The sequence below is a fragment of the Gasterosteus aculeatus genome, chromosome Y (genome assembly GCF_964276395.1).
Source record: "Gasterosteus aculeatus chromosome Y, fGasAcu3.hap1.1, whole genome shotgun sequence".
NCBI classification, from domain to species: domain Eukaryota; kingdom Metazoa; phylum Chordata; class Actinopteri; order Perciformes; family Gasterosteidae; genus Gasterosteus; species Gasterosteus aculeatus.
In genome coordinates, this window is record NC_135709.1 from 9,864,608 (window position 1) to 9,882,482 (window position 17,875).

Consider the following 17,875-nt stretch of genomic DNA (forward strand, 5'->3'; position numbering starts at 1 on the left):
GACGCTGAAGGCTTTAATTGGATTAACACGTCATCCATCCATCCATCTTACAACGACGGCACATGGACGGCTGAGATGTCGACTGGCTCTACTAGTGTTTTTCTGGAAAAATACATTGAGATTAAACACTGTGATGTTGGAAAATGCTAAAAGTAACGGTTTGTGTGTAAGTGTGTAAAAGTACATGCCGTAAAGTCGTTGGTCTCTTGACAGTGTGGTTGGCTGGTTCGTGTCAGGACTCGGCCTGAAGATGCCTCAGCCTGCACTTCCATCCAGAGATAATGCTGAGGTAACTTTTGGGGAATAAATAACTTTTCCTCTATTTTCCTTCTCCTCTTCTTGTCTTTCAAACCCTTCAACCTTTCACCGATCTTTTGTGAGTTGTGCTGCCACCATATTAAAAACAACTCCACTTATACATTATATTTCTTTCACTTTTTTACCCCTAGAGTGCGACTGAAGTTCTACAGAAAGGTACGTCTATTCACTCAATAATTCTTTCCCGTAGTCTGCAAAATAAAACTATGATTGCAATAGTATTGTCAGTATCACTGCTCCCAAATTCCACAATTCACAGTTCAATCAGGTAGATCTCACATACTGTTGTCTGGACGATGTGTTTAAGTGTCTGCAGAGCAGCGCTGCAATTAAAAAAAAACATCTCCTCAATAACATGGAGTGGGTTTTTTTGTCTCCTGTGGATCTGTGTAATATTTGGGACCTTTTGCCGCGTTGAAGCACCCTGCAGCTTTTCCCCCCATAGTTTTTGAAGAGGTGTTTTGGTCGGAGCCTTACTCAGTCCCTCTTCTCCTTCTGTTTCAGGGGGGAAGGCGCTGCGAGCCCCTTAAACAGCAGGAGGAGACGACTGGGGGACGCTCTGATTCCCACACAGATATATATTAATATTGATATTGCACTGCTGTGAGAGGTGCAGGTGCTGTGACGCCTGCAGCTCTGCAGAGATAGGCAGCTGTAAAATAACAAAAGAATATTGAGATATATTCAACTCACCTTACTGTACTTGTACAGTTTCAAATGAATGTATGATAACTGAAATGCGTGCATTAATGTAAAACGTATACTTTTATGTAGAAAAATTAGATGAGGTTTTGTCTTTGTGATTGGAATTTTGCACATTTGCCATTTAATTGAAACTACCGCAGGTTTCATTCGCAAAAGATTGCAGAAAGAACATTTTATGTGACCTTATTGTGCTTTAAGCTGTGGCAATGTAGACTTTAAATTCATGTTGCCATTTTCATATGTCTCTCTGTCTCTTTACATGACACAGCAACAGGAGATACAAAATATAATTTACTGGTTATTAATTTAGATACAAGAATAATTATGAGACGTCCAATGTTCCACATTCCATTAACAGAAATCTGGATTTACTAATAAAATGGCAGCTATGTTCATTTATCATTGTGTTATTTTTTGACAAAGTACAAACTATATCAAAATTTATATTTGACAATTACTTGAAATTATATTATTTTTTTTAAATGTAATTCCTGCTCATTAACAGTGCTGATCATTGTGCTCTAGTTTGGTTCTTAATCATGTAGCAGTTTGTATTGAACAACCAGACACAGACATACAAATAAGCCTAATTGATTGGTTTTCATGTTGAACTTTTTGAACTGTGAAATGTGGCCTGGGGACTTGTTGAGTTGTTGTTTCAAAAGGTTTGACTTCATTTAAATGAACCACATTTGCACACATTGAAATTTGTTGACCGTCTTCAAGACAAGACAGTCAACAAATTTGTGTAATTAGACACTGTAATGTTAGGATACTACAGGACTAATAAAGATGCAATGTTCAATCATATCATGTGGTTGCCTTATCAATAACACCTTCCATTGCCTCATGAATATTCTACATATCAAGTTGAATTCAATAAGAAAATATCTAGTTTCTGCCTTTCAAAAAAAAAACAGCATGAACTAAACTCCCTCCCAAGTGAGCATTTTGAAATGTGAATGCAGCTTAATGCATCTGTGTTATAAACAGTCCTGCTTGCAATCCGTTTTGGTATATTCAGCAGATGTATAAATCTAAATCTCAAATCCAGCATTGTACTGTGCGCCCATTTCTTTCCACAAATCCAAACAAAAACCGAATCCATCTATGACATCTACAATGTCACCCGCACGTCCCCTCTTCCTCACACGCCGGTGCTCGTCACCCTCTTGCAGCTTCATCCAAACTCAGACTTGACCTGGTCCTCGAAGACGTGGACTCGGACAACGAGGACGAGCATAAACTCCAAGATCAGTCCAGAGCTGCAGCGCTGACTCGGGAAGTGACACAGCCGGCACAGGCCGACCCGCAGCCAGAATCCCCAGACAGTGTGGGAAGGTCTCAAGAAGACGCCGAGACCCAGAGGGGCCGCTGGACGCCCTTCATCGAAAACATCAAGAAGAAGGCCGAAGGTGCTGCTTTTGCTAACATGGAGGAACGGTAAGACGGGTGGAGGACGAGGGAGTATTAGTATTAAAAGTATTAATCCCTTACCGGGTGGTCACAGTGCTGCACCCTGTCAAGTCAATAATACCAGTATTTCCAGTTTAGCTGACATGCAGCCTTTCTGCAAAACATCTTGCAAACCTTCAAAAATGTCAATATCCAACAACCATCGTTTAGGAGCTCAGAGCGTGCGTTATTAATGATGTTCACCCTGGTGAACTCAGAGGAATGAGGAGACCACTGCTCAAGTCTTCTGCAAAACAGAAACAATTAACAACCCAGTCTCACAGCAAAACGTGTAATAGCTACGTTGTGGAACGTGGTATTCTCGCAAAGCAACGTAGCTATTTTTAGTTTTTTTAGTTGCAACTAGTTCACGTGACAATCAACTTCCCCTCAGCTAAAAAAAGAAAATGGCGGACTGTCGGTCTATTATCTGTGAAAAACATAATGTTTTATGAAAGCATCAGCATTTGCATGCATTTGGATGGCATTTCTAGCGAGAAGTATGTGTTATATTTTCATAATCTTCTATCAGAGAATGTAGAAGACCTTTTATTAGTTTCTAGTGACGTAGTTGCAAGGCAACGTAAATGAATAGGCCAAAATAAAACGTAGTATTGACACGCTACTTTTTAGTGGATTGCTTTGCTTTATGGTCTTATAGTCTTCCTGCCCATATATAAACATAAATATACACAATATGGCGATGAACCTTTGTGAATTTTGAGTTTTTGCTGTGTGACCGGAAGTCACTGCAATATGAGAGAAGACAATTTTCCCATTCCCTTTTTTCATTTACCATTTTACATTTATAACACAGTCTGCTACAGGAGCGCGTGGACGTGGCACGGATTGCTGAGGAGGTGGCCAGAGAGACGGCTGAGACGGCCATCAGACAGAGGACCAGGGAGGGGCACTCCATTAATTTATCACTGGGGAGTAAAGGACTGCTGCAAGAGGAGCCTGAAGTCGAGTGAGAACTTTTCAACTGTTCAAATTAGACAGAGAGAAAGAGAAAGTTTGTTTCAGCATTTCTGTATTTTGCCGAGTCGCCCCGTGTAGTAACGTGGCGCTACGTGTTCACTGTGACCAGGCTGCCAGTGGAACAAGAAGAGGAGAGCGAAGTGGACCAATTCACAGAGTAAGAATACTTATATGCAGCCTTAAAATCCTTTGTAGGACCCTTGACTTACTTTGTCTTTCCCTTGTAATAGTGCTTTTGTGCCTTGAAATAGTTTTTATATCATTGTAATTATATATTAACAAAGTTCTAAACTTAAAAACTATCCTGATGACTTGAAGAGGAAACATCACTGTCTCGAGTAACTTGTTGAGCAGATGATGAAAGTTTAGCAAGTGACTCAGTGTTGGATGAAGTATTCAGATCCTATATTTAGGTAAAATAATCAACTCCCTTGTTGTTTGATTGACAACTGGCGGTAGAGCTGATTTAAATGACTGGGTTCCCCAAAAGTACTGTTGGGTAGTTCAAACAATAACAATGCATCTTTTGTTTAAATGTGTATAGCTCAGACTATCAGATGAATTAAGATGAGTGAAGTTGGTGCAAGCATGAGTACAAGCAGCTGCATGACATGATCCTGAATCGTGCCACTAAGGCGTGCAGGTAGACCTGCTGTCTCAGGCTACCGCATGGATCCTGGTCCCAGTCCGATCCAGCAGTCATTTGCCTGACAGCGCCCAAATCCTGTGGGTTCTCGTTATGTGATCTTTGCCGCGCTCTGCCTCGGCATCGCACTGCCGTGTCATAGCAACGGCAGCTTCCCTTGGAAACGAAACGGTTACCCCGGTAACAGCGTGCACCTGCTGCTGCTGTTTCACTTCTGGAGACGCACGCAGAGAAAACGATGGTCGGAAATGTATTGGGACATTTGTCTACGATGTTGTTTTTCTAAAATGTTCCGAAATCTCCCGGTATGGTTTTAACGACCTCACAGCCGAGTTTGTGCCGCTTATTGCGTCTCAACGCTCGTGGACATTTTGTGTCTCAGCTGCTAACGATAAACGCGCGTGAATACTGACAGAGAAAGTGAGTATACCTCGCGATGACGTTGTGTTTATGTTTTAGGCTAACATAGGTAATTCAATAAATAACGTTGTTGTTTTACACTAACTTTGTGATGCAATAAGCGTCACGGGCTATTTGTAACCAAGTCAGGCCGCGTTGTAGTACCCCAGATAGCAAAAAACATCGGCACGGCTTCTATTTCCCGCCGACGCTAAGCTGTCGGCTATAGGTGCGTCCCGCTGGCGGGGAGACGACAAAGGTAGCTTAGCGTAGCACAGAGAATATAGAGGGAGGGTGAACAGCTTGCTCGGTTGTCTTCTCTCTTTAATTGGCAGTTGAATCATGTTTATCATTTCCTCATCCTGTTTGAAAAAGTATTTAAAAAAAGATGTCAATGTTGTCTTTATTTTTTTCAAACCTCAATGTTTTATTTATTTTGCCTTTATCAGTTAGGTATTAATTAGCAACCTGTTGAAATGTTTAAGACATTTTAAAAGTCCCTGAAAAAAAGAAATAAAATCCAAGCACATTATGAATGTTATTGATACGACGCATAGAAGGAACTGCAGTGTTTTTTGTGTTCAGAAGTCTTTCGGTCAGCTAAGACGGTGGTGACTTTTCCCCAAAACAAGGTTTGCCTTTTCCCCCCACAGGTTATACTGTTACTACGCATGCGCAAGGGTTTGGGTATGTGCGCGACTGTCAGTGGAACAGCTAGCTAGCAAAACAACCCAGCCCGCCAGAACGGAAGTGGATTGCATAAATGGGCGGAGTTTAGGATGTAGAGCGGAAACGACTCATAAACTTGTCCATAGGCCTACATTTTTCCCGGCTTGTTGAGAAGCAGATGATTGGCTTTCCCGCGGGAGGGGCGGGACATGAAGCAGATGATTGGCTTTCCCGCGGGAGGGGCGGGACATGAAGTAGATGATTGGCTTTCCAGCGGAAGGGGCGGGACATGTGCATACAGTCGCCATCTTTACCGTTACGTATTTTTCTTAAAAACACGTGTTGAAGTGGCGTGTCTCCTACTTGGTTCTACTCGAAGTTGCTACAGCCTGGAGTCTGAAGTCATCGACGTCGACTCCCATCGTTTAGGTAAGTACATTTTTCCTTTGTGTTTAACGCAATAATATGTTTATATTCTTTTCAGTTTACTCATAAAATATGCTGTCTGGTAGTAATCACCTCAGCATTTAATAAAAATTTTAATCAGTTTTAATCAGTAGTGTAAATTGTAGATACACAGTTAATTCCGAGCACGGGGGGGCGCCGGGCTAATGCCATTGTAGTTATTATGAAGGAAAAAAAGTTCAAATGTAATATGAAGTCAAACCCTAAATATAGTTGTTTTGCCAAGTTTGAAAGTGCTGCCGTCTGTTTATCTGCACACAAAAACGACCTCACCAGCCCACACCCACCGGTTAACTTTTGGTGTTTTCTAACAAACAGATTTGTAATTCTGTTAACTGCTGTACATTTCATGTTAGAGGACAATTTAATTGAGCAATACGTGGGTAATGTCCAGCAAAACAAACTTCCGTTTGTCATTGGTCTCTATTATCGAAAGAAGAAGCCAACCAGCCTTCAGTTTTTGAATCCTTTTGTAGAAGAGGCACAGCGGCTTGAAGCGGAAGGAGTTCTGTTTGAAGGGAGAGCACTTTCTTTCAAAATATCAACATTCCTCTGTGACGCCCCTGCTCGTGCGCTTGTTAGAAATGTGAAAGGTCTCAGTCGATATTATGGGTGTGACAAGTGTTCAAAAGGGGGTCCACTACGAGAACAGGATGACTTTTCCTCAAACAGATGCTACTCTAAGAGTAGACGATGCACTCCGTGATGAACTTTCTGATGACAGTCATCAGTGTGGAGAAACGCCATTGTCATTGTTGTCTGTTGGTTTGGTCACGCAGTTCCCATTGAATTATATGCATCTGGTATGCCTTGGAGTGACAAGAAAGCTGTTACACCTTTGGCTAAAGGGACGGCGGCTGACAAGATTTTCGCCCAGCATGGCAAAAGAGCTCTCCAGAGTACTCTTGACCTTTACACCCCATGTTCCGTGCGAGTTCAACAGGAAGCAACGATCCATGGAAGATGTTGAGCGTTGGAAAGCTACAGAATTCAGGCAGTTCCTCTTGTACACTGGACTAGTCAGCTTAAAAGTCCTTGTACCAACTCAAGTGTACAACAACTTCATGCTGCTTTCAGTTGGCATTACCATCCTACTGAATGTGTCCCTGTGTGCTGACCTTGCAGACTATGCACACAGAATTTTGGTTCTCTTTGTTGATCACTGCAGCAAGCTTTATGGAAAAGAACAAGTGACATACAACATGCATGGATTAGTGCACCTCAGCCAAGATGCCAAAAAGTATGGTGTCCTTGATAACATCTCATGCTTCCCATTAGAAAACTTCCTTGGGCGCCTGAAGAAACTGTTGCGCAAGCCTACAGAACAACTGGAGCAAGTTGTTCGCCGATTGTCAGAGAGAAGTCTCAAAAGAACAAACTTCTCCAAAACAAGATCCTTGAGAGAGCACATCGATGGACCACTCCGCACTGGTCTTCCTGTGAAAAAGCAGTATGCGGAGTGTTACTTTCAAGACTTTGTTGTGAAATGTTTGGAGGGAGACAATTGTGTCCTGTTGGAAAATAAGGGCATAGTACTCATACAGAATGTCGTTGTTGATGAAATGGACAACACTTTGGTCATCTACAAGAGGTTCCGGAACATGGTCGATTTCTTTACTTACCCTGTGGAATCTTCCACACTAGGCATTTTTCATTTATCTGGCCTATCAGATACACTCCACTTTACGCACACAGCAAATGTGCAGAAGAAATATTATCTTCTTCCTTGCCCGGAAGGAAAGGCTGGTTTTCCGTTGATTCACTCGTGAAAATTACAGATTGCTTTGAAGGGGTGAGAATTTTGCCTAAAAATGTGTATTGTGCAATTCTTTCTTGTATTTTAGATGCTGTTTGCCATTGTTCAGTTTATCGACGAGGAGGATCTGCCATTTGCAGTGGTTCCCAATCTGTGGCTCAGCGGGGCCATATGCTATTGGCCCCCATTTACCCTCCGCAAGTAAGACAAAGGCAACAATTTAGCCATCCGTTGCACGCCTCCACACAGCACCTGGGAAAAACATACTTTTAAGTTCATGAAGGGAGCAGGTAAATGAGACTTGTGCATTTTTTTTCCTGTCATTTCTTTGTTTATGGCGCATAACTGACTCTCAGTTATTGTTCCCTGATCTAGAATCTTGGCAAGAGGCGAAAAGATATTTGGAGCGCTTCCAAACAGGTTCCAGCGTTGAAAAAACAACAGACGACAACAAGAAGAGAAAGCGAAAGAGAATCTTAAATTCCAAGCACCGACCCCAGGCCTCTTCTGACGAAGAGGAGTCTACTCTTCCGGATGCACTAGCTGTGCTGAGTTTTGAAAAAAGTGTTCCCGGTAACAAGTTTTCCGTGCTGCCCGATACTCCAGAAGTTTCATTCGGGCTAGAAAACCAGGAAAACGTTGAGCCATCTGTAGACTTCAGAGCTGGTATGTAAAATGTTTGGTGGGGTGCTTAATTTGTGATCCTGCCACTAAACTATACCATTTGTTAGATTTTCACATTTTCCTATTTTTCAGCACAATGTTTCTTGTCCACTTCTAAGAGCCAAGAGTTTGAGTACAAGTAAGTGACGTTGTTTGTCTAAGACTATTGCTTCTATTTAAGATTAGGAATCCTTTTATGCATAATCTGTTCTTCATTAGGGCACTTGACTGCCCTGGATGGAAGGTGTCTAGGTGTGTTGTCCAATTCAGTAAATATATGCAATAACTTGTTGTCAATTTATCAATAGGAGAAAGTCAACACTCAGTAATGGGCCCTTGGACTCCCTGGAAATCACGTGTACAGCAAGTTTCCAACACCGAAGGTATATTCTTGACCTATATCTCATAATATAGTTGTTATATAATGAGCCTTTCAATTCCTACAACTTGGACTGGTGTAGGGGCTAAAGCTTGTTTTAAAGACCTGTTCCTGAAGAACATTGTTCAAAGTAAGTTAGATATTCTCTTAAGTAGATGTGTATGTCATGTGTATTCAAATGGAATGACAGATCTGTATTTTCTACAGGGGCCATACGGAAGAATCCGGCAACCCAGGATGCCACTGATGAGGCGGTCCAGGTTAATGTAATGCGTTACCTGAAAGGAGCATCTGACCGCGAAGGTGGAAAAAGGCGCCGCACAACAGAGAGGGACCCGCAGCCGACTCCTCAAACCTAGGATGTCTAGACTACTGACACCCCAGCATGTTCTATGTGTGTGTGTGTGTGTGTATATTTTATGTATAAATTATGGCTGCAACTAACGAAATTCATCGATTATTTCATTGATTAATCGATGAATCGGATAAAAAAAAAAAAACGACATTAAAAAGCTTTAATTTCCAACCCTTTATTCTAAAACAGAACCTCAAATTTGTCAGAACTAGTTCTCTATACTACACTCACAAACACACCGTCATGTTCACTTGAAGCATATTCAATAAATTATTACCATCATTGTAGTGCAAGTTAAGTAAATGCACACAGCTAAAAAACAACCAAGTGCTATGAGATGAATTTAAAATTCAATTAAATAAATGCATTAGAAGCTTCTTAGTTGATTTAATGGTTCACCATGTGTCTCCCTTTACAGACATAACATCAACTACCGTATAACCCACAGTGTATGCGCAAGCGCACTGGACTACCAGGAGGAAATCAGGATCAGGAAACATTTATTTGCCAAAATATGCTAAACATACAAGGAATTTGTCATGGCGGTTAGTGCCATGTGCCAGTAGACAGACAAGACAACAGTGCACAAGTAATAAAATAAAGTAAAATGAAATGCTAAATGCAATGGGTTAGTAGAATAAGGCTATGGGTTAGTATAAAACAAGGAATAAAGTTAAACATTTTAAATATTAAAAAAAAAGTTAAAAAGAAAAATATTAAGCAACCATATATGACAGCATTAAAGTACAACACACACAAATACATTTGTCAACAATAACCAATATGGGACAAAGCACAAAATATCAGACAACACATTGAAAAATGAATGGTCCAAAAGAGGTGAGTAAATAAAAACGTGTCTTAGTCTTGCTAACTGCTTTACTGCTGTTATTAGCGAGCTAACGCTAGCTTGATCAGCTGGATGACGAGTAAACAGGAGGCTTGTTACGTCCCTTACGTCAAAACGTGGACAGGGACCTCCCACGGATATATATATATATATATATATATATATATATATATATATATATATATATATATATATATATATATATATATATACACACACACCTTACATTGAGCTGAACCAGCTTGCCCGACACTCCCCCCTGCCTCACCCATACCATCCGCAGCTCCGGACCCGCTCCCCGTCTCCGTCTTCCCAGAATGGTAGCGCCCTCGAACTGCCCAATGTCCCGTCCTACCCACGCCTGCCGCCCATTGTCAGCCCCCCCTCAAAGCAGCTCCTCTCGCCGCCCCACCAGCTGGCGGGTCTCTCAAACCCGGCATTCTTCATTGAAGACGACACAGACGTTTCAGCGAGTGAAGCTCATTGTGTTCATTTGTGGTATTCTTTGCGGATACCTGAACTCAGCCATAACCAGTGATATATGTGGCATCCGGGTAAAATAGCTCTAAAATGAAAAGTACAGCTGATTGCCCTCAAACCGTAACAAAGGAAAGGATCAACTGAGTTCAGATGTCATTGCAAATTTACTGTGAGAGTGTTTCTGATCATGAGCACACTCTAGCTGTTTAGTGTTGTGGTTGTGACTTTTGGATGTTGTTGTTTATGTGTTGCTTATTTGAGGGTTCAGTCGGCCCTCAAATAAGCTGAGGCAGGGTGGGAAACACGCAACGTCCCTAAAACTCTTCCATTGTTTTGTTAAAGTCTGTGACAAAGGGTAAAAACCAGACGAGGCAGCTTACTGGCTGTTGGCGGTGTTGCCACACGAAGACGACAGAACTGTGCCAGTGCACCATAAGCCTGATTAGCTGGACTCACTTCCTCGCCGCAAGAGTAAGTTCGTCCTCTCGGCTCTGAGGAGACTTTTATACGTGGTCTAGTTCACAGGTGGATCCTCTGGCATTAGCCCGATGTAGGCCCTCTCACACTATCCTGCCCCCCTCTGCTTGTTGTCTGTGACGTGCTTTGCTGCTGGCAGTGCTGTTTAACGGTCCTGTTTGTCCTAAATGCAACACACGCTTACTTTGCAACAGTATAGTATAGTATATGATATATTCATCCACAAAATGTTTTTCCTCGCCAGAGAGCTCTAGCCTCAGCCTTCGTCCAGCTGTCAACGTAGAGGATGTTGACTCGGAACATGAGAAAGGAGGGGAAGGAGGGGCAGCTGGGGAGGAACAGAGCATCGTCCCCAAAAGCCTCCCCCCTCAGGACCCCAAACTTACAACCCTCACCGTCCCTGTGACCCCGTCCGGAGGTTGTCAAAGGTATGAAATACTTCTTCTGTTTTACCGAGAGGTTTACACTGTTTATTTAGTGAACACTAGCCGGGGATCATGCTGTAAATACATTCAGGGGCTGAGTTTAGGCATCAACAGTTCATTTAGGCTGTGCATTACACCACTTTCAATCTTTTCCTCTCCCCTCCCAGATAAAGAGTAAGAAAACTGCATAGATCGGTTGAGTTGTAGTGCGTGTAATCTTCTTTCAACAGTCATTATTGTTTTTCTCCAGTAAAACCACACATAAGCATGTTATTTGAAGTATGTCAAGGTGCAATCTTCTCTGTGGGCAAAGGGGAGAGTTTTCAACCAAAATGAGATTTTATAGAATATTGGTATCGGTGGCATAACGCAAGAATGTCATTGAAATCAAACATTCCTTTTGAAATGTAAATGATTCTAGTGACAAAGAATTGTGTCTATCGTTTATGGCAGGGGTCTTCAACGTTTTTCAGGCCAAGGCCCCCCAAACTGATGATAGAGAAGGGACCCCCTACTATATAAATTACATAAAATTGTGTTTATTATATACTGGGCCTAGTGCCATATAAACATAGCTACCCTGTTATTGTGCATTCAATACTAAGCTATTCAAATAAGACACAGGTTAATATATTCATTAAGATTTTTATTTTTTAACATTGAATTTAACATTTAACAACATGAAAGGTATAGTGTGGCCGTGCCACTGCCATTTAAAAACATACATCTTGCATACAACTCTGAGCTAAATATTAATAACAACTTATTAAAATATTTCACATATTTGTTTTTAGTTTAACATACATAAAGAAGCGACAGTGAATCCTCAAGCATCTGTGGATGGCACACATACTTCCACATTAGTGAGCTGTCTGACCCTGATGTGTAGCGCACAACTTAACTAACCTCGGACGGATGGACGTTGTCAGGCAGAGGGTCATATCAGCCTCAGGCTGCAGCCTTGACCTGTATTTGTTTTTCAGGTAGGTGAGTAAGGAAAATCCACTTTCGGAAAGATAAGTTGTTGCAAAGGGCAAAAGGCTCATCATTGCTTTTGATGCCAATTGTGGAAAGTCTTTCTGGCAAGAGATCCATTCTATCAGCTGATCCTCCTCTGTCACTGTCAGCCGTGTGCCGTCTGCTGCGTTGTCTCTGAATGGAAACTGTATCCATGCCTTGTCCCAGCGCCAGGAGTCAGCCTCAGAAAAGTAGTTCCCAAATTGTCCTTCAAGCGCCTCGAAGTGCGCAACAATTGCGCGTGTTACGGGAGGCGAGAGCACAGCAGAATCCCCCAGCTCATCCACTGACAGAAACATGGAAAATATTCCCACCCCGACGCGTTCCCTCAATCTTCTGATTTTTTTTCAGAAGATTTCTTCCATTCTGTCATACAGCTGATTGGCATGTGTATTGCGACCTTGCATGGAACTGTTTAGTTTGTTCAACTCAGCGAAAATGTCAGCAAGATATGAAAGTTTGGTGACCCAGATATTGTCACTGAAAAGTGCAGCCAGCTCTGCGCGCTTTTGGAGAAGTAAAAACTCTCAATAGATTTGCGTAATTCCAACACTGTTCCACGTGAATGCCATCGCACCTCAGAATGGTACAGTAGCCCAGTGTGTTCTTCTCCCTCAGCAGCACAGAGATTAGAGAAGAGACGCGTTTGCAAAGCACTCTTCTTGACTATATTTACAACTTTCACGACTGAGTCCATGACATCTGACAATTCTGCACTCATGTCTCTGGCAACAAGTGCCTCCCTGTGTAACATGCAGTGCGTCCAAATCACGTGCGGAGCCACATCCCTTACAAGCAAGATTAGTCCACTTTTTGTACCAGCCATGGCCCTTGCACCGTCGGTGCACAGCGCATACATTTTTCCCATGGAATGTTGTTTTCCCTAAAAAACACATCGATCACTCTGAAGATTTTCGAACTAGTTGTGCGTTCAGGAAGGCGCTGTTGTATTCGAAAATGAAGAAACGCCAGACGGACAGAGGTCATCGCTGATCAAAAGGTTAAATCAAATGTATTTAATAAAAGAGATGGTGTTGTGGTAAAAAGAACATCTCAGCTGAGGAGCCGCTGGTCTCAGCAACCAACAGGTCCCAGGTCAGTCCTTTTGACCATCCCTAGTGCCCGTCTGTCGTCTCCACCAGCGAACTCGAGAACAATGGTTCCTACATGTATTTATAACAATGCTTAAAGGTGTGAAAGTTAGTGTCCACACCTCTGGGAGGGGTCTTCTGGTGAGTTCATTGTAACTCGGATTTCGAATGGCCCATAGTCAATATCAGTTCAGTATTACATGCATGCATTCCAGTTGATTACATTACATTAAATACAATCATAACTGTACATTGGTATTATTCTATTGCAGTTGCAGAAATACAGTGGTTTTACAATATTGTCATTACTTTATTGATTACACAGTTTCAGAATCATGGCTGTATTCTGGTGTACAATATATGCATTATATTAATTTTATGAACCGGGTCTCAATTTGTTTTTAATATCCTACAGCGCTTACAAAACAAAAATTCCTCCTGCATTTCCTCTCCATCGACAAAGCGCACAAACGCCAGAAGCTGGGCGTCCTTTGCAACATCTGTTGACTCATCTAATTGTAAATGCATCTGCCTCATCAAGCTCAGCTTCTCTATCAGTTGCTCCCTCACATCAAAGGCCATCTCGTCAATACGGCGAGCAATGGTTGTGTCCGACAGTGTAATACATTTCAGTTTATTAATGTCAATATCATTCCCACACAATGTTTTACACATGTCAGTGGCTGAAGGCAATATTAGATCCTCTCCAAGTGTGTATGGCTGTTTCTTCTGGGCAATCCGAAGAGCAACTTGATACGAGCATTTCAAGGCTAGCGCACCAACTTTGGCTGATTTTCTCATCAATGTTTGTTGACCTTGGAGGGATTTGATACTCTCTTTGAAGTATTCTAAAGGTTTGTCTTTTAAGTGGCAGTGGTTTGCCTCCAAGTGACGCTGCAGCTTAGATGGCTTCATGGATTCATTTGACAGCACAGTAGAGCAAATGACACACTTTGGTAATTCAATGCCATCTGTCTCCTTGAAGGTAAATCCGAATTTCAGATGATTTTCTGTATATTTTTGGGTCTTCTCTCGTTTGCGCTTACCCTTATTAGTTGCTACATCAGCAGCAGGTGCCGCCCCTTCACCTGTGGTTTCTGAGGTGGATGGTATCTCTCTCTCGCTAGTGGAGTTTTTTTGCAGAATTACAAAACGATCCATTTTCTGTCTTTACAAAGGTATCTTCTTTTCAATAATGGCTGACTGACACGATCCAACGAATGACGGAGGAGGAGTTTGGCGCATGGTGTTGTGTTGATAACAGAGACGTTCTAGTGAGATTGACAGGTCAACAATTTAATCACGCCGCTAGCAAGTTGTTAAGCTTGTAGGTAGTAGCATGCTAACATTAGGTGGGTGGCTCATACACCTCGCAAATCCTCTTAGACTTATTTTTCAGTTACAATAAAGGTTTTTTTACATTGTACACTGTCTATTTCTCGGAAATTAAAAAAAAAATCTAAGCAAAAAAAAGTCAAACAAACAACTTTTAGGTACAAATAAGACCATCTACGGAGTTTGGTCCGCCATCTTTTATTTTTGAGCTTCGCGCAATATGTTGAATTTATCTTAATGTGGATTTAAAGACAATAAATACAATTCTGATTCTGAAGACATTTAAATTTGTGGGGAAAAAATGTGTTAAAAATTTTTTTGTAAGAAATATAAAAAAATTGTCTTATCAAATAACATTTCGTGATCCCCCTGCAGTACCTCCGCGGACCCCCTGGGGATCGCGGACCCCCTGTTGAAGACCTATGGTTTATGGTATTGTGGAATCATTAAAGGTATCATTTTGAGTTTAGATTCTTCATGTTTTGCCTCTGCTTAGTGCTGTTTATATCTACTGCCCTCTGCTGCACAGTCTGGATTTCAGTGTCGTGCAGAAACCTGGTGTGTTCTTTAGGATTATTGGAAATGCCTTTCTAAGGTTGGGAAATCTGTTTGGACTTAAAGAAAAACAGTGTGAACTGTCGGATTCACACAAATAAAGCAAACCAGCACACACTGTTGTGTTTATGCAGAACACACACAGTCATCAGTATTGTTGTGGAGCGTCATTGTTTGTGTTGTATTGTGTTGTGATGTTCTGTTCTGTTCATGTTTGTGTGACTTTAACCGTTTTTTGTTCATTTGATTGGTGTAAGCATGTTGTCAGAAGAAAGTCAATAAATGGATGCATCATAATCTTCCACTTGTATCAACCACTCTGTCACCTGCCTGTCCACATGGATGGATTACTGAATGGGTTTACCAAGTAGGGACCCGAAGGGAGGGGCCCTAACTGAAAAAAGAGTGTAAAACACCACACACAATGTAAAAACGCCCCAAAAACCTGCAAAACAATCAGAGAGATGCAAATCAATCCCAGATATGCAGAATTACTCAAATGAAGTGTGGAGTGAAAAGAGTGAAAGTCAACTCTCAGCAGTAGATTGTATGTGTTGTTTCTATGCAGACAGGGCGGGCGGCCTCTTATATGCTGGTGCCCGCGCCCCCCCCACTCATAATCCATCCATGCCTGTGGAATATTGTAATGTATTATCTTCACTTGTCATCTGTTTCTTGGACTAATATCATGCCTTCCGTTGGCACACACTCGGCACACAATCCCTCTCTCTCTCTCTCTGTCTCTCCTGATCCCCTTTTCCTGAACACTTGGTGACTTTCATCGCCGCTCCGACCATCCCCGACAGTAGTGGAAGGAATGGTAGGACTATCTGGACAAAGATATCCCACTTGTACTGTATTGTGTTGACCGCTGTAGTTTCCATCCATCTCATGCTGCCCTGTCATAGATGTACAGTGGTATGAACTCCATAGTCTCTCATTAATCAAGGTTTGCTCATTCACTTGTTTACTAATCCTTTTAAGTTCGCATTGTTCCATTTACCTCACAATCATCAGTACAGAATATTTAGCTTGTAGTGTTTGTAAATAATTAGATTCTGTGTGTTAAAATGCACGCGTGCGGCTTCAGAGAATGAGCAGTGAAGCCACATCGCAGTGGGTTTCACTTTGTCCCCGTCTCGTCCCAACGATGTCGCTGTCTCCACTTGACTAAATCAGTAGGACCCTTCACTCTCAAAGTGAAGATGATGATGATGATGATGATGGAAGAATGCCTGTCAGAGCCTGGCCCAGCCAGTCCAGCCTGCCCTATTCAGATTACAGGTCAGATGAAATGTGAGCGCTGTGCACACACACACACACACACACACACACACACACACACACACACACACACACACATACTAAATAGTGCTGATGTGAGGCAATATGGACATTTCGTGATCTTACAAATGATCATTTAACTTAATTTGTCTGCAGCCAGTCAGACCAGTGCGGTGGTCAACGACCGCCTTCAGGAGCTGGTCCGCATGTTTAAGGAGAGAACAGAGAAGGTGAAGGAGAAACTCATTGACCCCGACAGCTCAGACGAAGACAGCATCATCCCCTGTGAGTTAGAATCTTTGTGCTTCTCTTTCTTTTCCATCTACACACACATAAATAAACATAAATGATGCAGTTTGTAATTCATTTGTGGCATTGAAAAGCCCTTTAGAGGACTTACATTACATGATTCGATTTAGGCCCTTCAATGGATTTCAAGCACTGTGATCCGGTTTGAGATGGTAAACCTTCTTCTTTGGATCTTTCAAAAAAAACGTTTTGCTCCTTCCCCTCCCGCCTGTCTCCCTCCAGCTCCTCCTCAGCCTGCTCCCGGTGCTCAGCCACTGGACGGTGTAGAGGATCAGGATCAGGATCAGGAAACATTTATTTACCAAAATATGCCAAACATACAAGGAATTTGTCTTGGCGGTTAGTGCGCGACAGTAGACAGACAAGACAACAGTGCACAAGTAATAAAATAAAGTAAAATGAAATGCTAATGCAATGTGTTAGTAGAATAAGGCTAGAGAAGGAGGCACAGGCAGGTCCATCAGGAGGAACAGGAGGAGGAGGAGGAGGAGTGGAGAACGGGGTGGTCCAAAATACAACTGAGTTAAATGATTAAACATTATGGGTTTTGGGTAAAGGAGAATGAGTTGCACTCTCTTCTTGATATGAGGGCACCTCACCATTTGTGAATGTCAGTTTCATTTCACCACTCTGTCTCCTTTTGACAAAGACAACTTCCAAATAAGGCAACGTTTGGTTACAGATTAGCTCCTTTAGCTTATTTGTGCTGCTCTTTGTCTCGCTCTTACTGTAATTAACAGCAATTAAAGGTAATCGCTGCTTGCATAGTGAGTGTTTCCAGTCTTTCCTCACTCTCAATTCTCCTGCTGTCTGTTTTCCCTTCAACTTCTCCTTCACCATCTCATCTTTTGCTTCGTCCTCAGACCTAATGTACGTGCTGTGGATGCTTTTGGTTTCTCTGGCGTGGAACTGGAACGCGTGGTTCATCCCGGTGCGCTGCTCTTTCCCCTACCAAACCCCAGACAACATTTACTACTGGCTGCTGACCGACTACCTGTGCGACCTCATTTACATCCTGGACATCACCGTCTTCCAGCCGCGCCTACAGTTTGTTCGCGGAGGTGACATAGTGGTCAGTGGGGACACACGCAGCCAGAATCACAGGAAACACTGTTTCACAGCAAAATAATCTCTGTTGTTATCGTCATACTTATTTACGAGTGTACATGATATTTATACATTGTCATGGTTAGTGAAAAATCTCAAGGTTATGTGTGTTTCAATAATTGTTGGAATGCATTAAGCATTTCAAGTATTGTTC

General features: G+C 42.1%; 1 protein-coding gene across 11 annotated transcripts in view; it reads left to right on the plus strand.

Moving 5' to 3' along the window:
• Positions 1-17,875, plus strand: part of LOC120812510 (cyclic nucleotide-gated channel beta-1-like) — a 39,625-nt gene that overhangs the window by 4,691 nt on the left and 17,059 nt on the right. For 2 of the 11 annotated variants that reach the window (XM_078097558.1, XM_078097562.1), the window contains exons 10-20: positions 214-289; positions 450-474; positions 2,202-2,466; positions 3,296-3,448; positions 3,569-5,602; positions 7,483-7,684; positions 7,770-8,060; positions 8,151-8,196; positions 8,366-8,440; positions 8,644-10,592; positions 10,843-15,318. In XM_078097558.1, the coding sequence (XP_077953684.1) occupies positions 214-289; positions 450-474; positions 2,202-2,466; positions 3,296-3,448; positions 3,569-3,620 (571 nt within the window). In that variant the 3' untranslated portion in view covers positions 3,621-5,602; positions 7,483-7,684; positions 7,770-8,060; ... (2 more) ...; positions 8,644-10,592; positions 10,843-15,318. Of the gene's footprint in view, positions 1-213; positions 290-449; positions 475-2,201; positions 2,467-3,295; positions 3,449-3,568; positions 5,603-7,482; positions 7,685-7,769; positions 8,061-8,150; positions 8,197-8,365; positions 8,441-8,518; positions 8,567-8,643; positions 15,319-16,200; positions 16,318-16,461; positions 16,591-17,477; positions 17,687-17,875 lie in introns of those variants that run through there. The other 9 variants (XM_040168604.2, XM_078097563.1, XM_078097561.1 and 6 more) reach the window with 8 other exon arrangements.